The sequence below is a fragment of the Oreochromis aureus genome, linkage group 1, assembly GCF_013358895.1.
Source record: "Oreochromis aureus strain Israel breed Guangdong linkage group 1, ZZ_aureus, whole genome shotgun sequence".
Taxonomy (NCBI): Eukaryota; Metazoa; Chordata; class Actinopteri; order Cichliformes; family Cichlidae; genus Oreochromis; species Oreochromis aureus.
In genome coordinates, this window is record NC_052942.1 from 41555213 (window position 1) to 41559084 (window position 3872).

Consider the following 3872-nt stretch of genomic DNA (forward strand, 5'->3'; position numbering starts at 1 on the left):
AAGAAGTCCAGACGCTTTTCTTTGCAAACTCCTTTGACTATTTTTCTAACCATTTCCTAACATCATGCTTTTTCAGGAGTGCTGACAAACCTGTTCATACCATTCACTGAAAATCACAATCTTGACTGTCAAAATAAAAGTCCTAAATGCACTGCAGCCTCTTTGTTTTCATTTCTGTACAAATGGATCTTTTCTGTGGAGAAGCTGATTCTTTGTGGAGACCACAGCGTCGTCATATTCTTTGACACACCGTATTTCCAGGGTAGTGCAAAGTTTATCCACCCACCTGACAAAGATCCATTCCCTCCCTGATACAGGTGTTCAGCTAACAACACCTTTAGCTAAGGTCTGTGTTTGTCCAAATATCAAGGAGATTAATTAAAAGTCAATTAGGCGGTGAAGCGTAACTGAGTATGATTGGGTTTCTCTGGGAATTCTTAAAGAGAACACGTTATACTTTTCTACAAGAAAAACAATTCGATTTATCTTTATTTAAAGTGTCGAATCAAAGCAGCAGTCACCTCTAGGTGCTTTATACTGTACAGCAGCGGTCCCCAACCCTGGGCCCCAGACCCATTGTCTGACATTAAACTGGTCGGTGGTGCAAAAAAAGGTTGAGGACCGCTGCAGTACAGTAATCATCTTACAATTATAGAGAGAAGACCCCAACAATCAGAGGACCCCTATGAGGAAGCACTTGACAACAGTGGGAAGGAAAAACTCCCTTTTAACATGAAGAAACCTCTGGCAGAACTAAGCTTAGGGCGGGGCCATCTGCCGCAACTGGTTGGGGTTGCAGGGAGGAAAATAGAATAAAGACACGCTGAGAGAGAGAGAGATTAATAATAACTAATGATTACAGGCAGAGAGGTCTATTAACACATCGTGAGTGAAGAAACACCCAGTGCATCATGGGAATCCCCCGGCAGCCTACACCTATTGCAGCATAACTAAAGGGAGGATTCAGGGTCACCTGATCCAGGCCTAACTATATGCTTTAGCAAAAAGGAAAGTTTTAAGCCTAATCTTAAAAGTAGCGATAGTGTCTGTCTCCCGAATCCAAACTGGAAGCTGGTTCCAGAGAAGAGGGGCCTGAAAACTGAAGGCTCTGCCTCCCATTCTACTTTTAAATACTCTAGGAACAACAAGTAAACCTACAGTGTGAGAGCGAAGTGCTCTAATAGGGTGATATGGTACTACAAGGTCAATGAAGGGAAGCCAATACAGGAGAAATCTGCTCTCTCTTTCTAGTCCCTGTCAGTACTCTTGCTGCAGCATTTTGGATTAACTGATACAGCTGGGTGTCATCTGCATAGCAGTGAAAATGTATGCTATGCCTTTTGATGATACTGCCTAAGGGAAGCATGTATAATGTAAACAGAATTGGTCCTAGCACTGAACCCTGTGGAACACCATAGTTAACCTTAGTGTGTGAAGAAGACTCTCCATTCCCATGAACAAATTGGAGTCTGATGATATCATAGATGATACAATGATACAAACCACTGCAGCACAGTACCTGTAATACCTACAAGCATGCTCTAATCGCTCTAATAGGATATTATGGTCGACAGTGTCTCTGCAGATGATCTGTTAGCTGTTTGACAACTACTCTTTCAAGAATGTTTGATATGAAAGGAAGGTTGGAGATTGGCCTATAATTAGCTAAGACAGTTGGGTCTAGAGATGCTTTTTAAGTAAAGGTTTAACTACAGCCAGCTTGAAGGCCTGTGGTACATAGCCGATTATTAGAGATAGGTTGATCATATTTAAGATTGAAGCATTAATTAATGGCAGGACTTCTTTGAGCAGTTTTGTAGGAATGGGGTCTAAAAGACACGTTGATGGTTTGGAGGAAGTAATAATTGAAGTTAACTCGAAAGATCGATTGGAGAAAAAGACTCTAAATGAATATCAATGGTACTAAAAGTAGCTGTAGATAATCACAAACACTCCTGCGTGTCGACAGGCAAATCAACAACCAATAAGGTCAAAATAAATAAATAAATAAATAAAAAATAAAAATAAGACTCCATAACTGAATTACAGTTTTTGCCCGTTGCATGAACACTATAAACCCATGCATAGACTAAAGTAACACAACTTGAAGCTTTTGTTACCATACCCCAAACACATGTACCCATACCTTAAACAAAAGTGCTGCTTTGCACTCTAGTTGCAATTATGCAACACACTTACTCCTTTATGCAACACACATGGTCCTGCATACTACACTCTATTTCATACATAAGACACTTCGTTCAAAAATGAAATTTCAGGGTGCCATTTGGAAAACACATGTATCCAAAATACAAAACACATTGGGTAATTACAACCACTCAAATACACACCTGAAGGCACTTACTTGCAAAACTGAACACCAATTAGCCAACTACAAAAAGCCCTCAGTTTAGCCATTCCAAGAACTTTGCAAGCATGGATGGAGGAGGAGGAGGAGGAGGAGGTCGAAGAGGCCATGCACGGACCCATATTTCTGATGTTATAAGAGCAACTTTGGTGGACCATGTCATCAACCATGGCCTGACCATGAGGGAAGCTGGGCAGAGAGCCCACCCACATCTAAGCCGCTTCACAGTGGCATCTGTAATAAGAACATTCCGACTAGAAAACAGGTATGTCGTCACCTCTCTACCTTCTACTCTACTCAGATGGTTCTTATAGCACTGTTCTACAGTATATCACATGACCATATCAAGTGTACAGGATATTGCAGGGTGCTAATGCTCCTTTTGCAGCCAAAGTGGTAGTTTTTGTGAAACATACCATGACTACTTATATTGAAGTACAGAGTTGTACAGTGGATGATACAGTATATACAGTAAAGTACTGTAAGAAAAACTAGAATGACTCGAAGACCTGGGGGAGGACGCCAACGCCTGTTCACACAACAGCAGGAACTTGCCGTTGTGGACCTAGTGAGGGCAGACAATGCCATCCGTCTCCACCAGCTACGAAAGACAATACTTGCAGACAGGCAAGTGTTCAACAACATAAACCATGTGAGCATCACCACCATCAGACGCATCTTGGGAAAACACAGCATCACCATGAAGCAGCTCTACAGAGTCCCATTTGAGAGGAACAGTGACAGGGTCAAAGGACGTCGAGCTGAATATGTACGGGTAAGTGTAACTGTCCTTTACATTTACAATACAGTATTGGTGAAATCCAGTAGCAGCTGAATATGTACTACATCAGTACCACATGGATCCATTCTGAGGGCTACACAGGTACCCGTGTGATGGGGTGAGGGTTCTGTATGTGTAGCACTGTAGTACAGTAATATGTTCTCTGTTTTTTTACAGAGAATCTTGGCCATGGATGGAGCTGCACAGCCTCATGAATTCATTTTCATTGATGAAGCTGGATTCGACCTGTGCAAAACAAGACGACGGGGTCGTAATGTAATTGGCCAAAGGGCAACTGTGCACGTCCCAGGGCAGCGCAGGGGAAATATCACATTGTGTGCCGCCATAAGCCTTCGAGGGCTTCTGCATCATCATGCAAAACTAGGTCCATACAATAGCCAACATATTTCTAACACATTTCTAGATGCTCTCCATAATATAGTTGTACAGAACAGCCCAGATCAGCCCAGGTTTGTGGTGATATGGGATAATGTCAGTTTCCATCGGGCTGCTCTGGTCCAGGCCTGGGTCTCCAACCACAATCAACTTGAAGTTGTATACTTGCCCCCTTACTCACCATTTTTAAACCCTATAGAGGAATTTTTTTCGGCTTGGAGATGGCATGTATATGACCGCCAACCACATGCCCGCATGCCTCTTCTGCAGGCAATGAAACAGGCCTGCGGCGACATTCCGGTAACAGCAATCCATGGATGGTTTTGA

The 3872-nt window shown here is 42.6% G+C and overlaps 1 protein-coding gene across 1 annotated transcript; it reads left to right on the forward strand.

The window, feature by feature from the left end:
• Positions 1-2864: 2864 nt before the first annotated feature.
• LOC120441173 lies at positions 2865-3872 on the forward strand. Its single transcript, XM_039615178.1, has 2 exons — positions 2865-3143; positions 3327-3872. The coding sequence occupies exons 1-2, from the start codon at positions 2865-2867 to the stop codon at positions 3870-3872; spliced, it is 825 nt and encodes a 274-aa protein (XP_039471112.1).

Coding starts and splice junctions, on each gene's coding strand:
- LOC120441173 (XM_039615178.1), top strand. CDS start 2,865: ATGACTCGAAGACCTGGGGGAGGACGCCAACGCCTGTTCACACAACAG. Junction 3,144..3,326: donor GTCGAGCTGAATATGTACGG/GTAAGTGTAACT, acceptor GTTTTTTTACAG/AGAATCTTGGCCATGGATGG.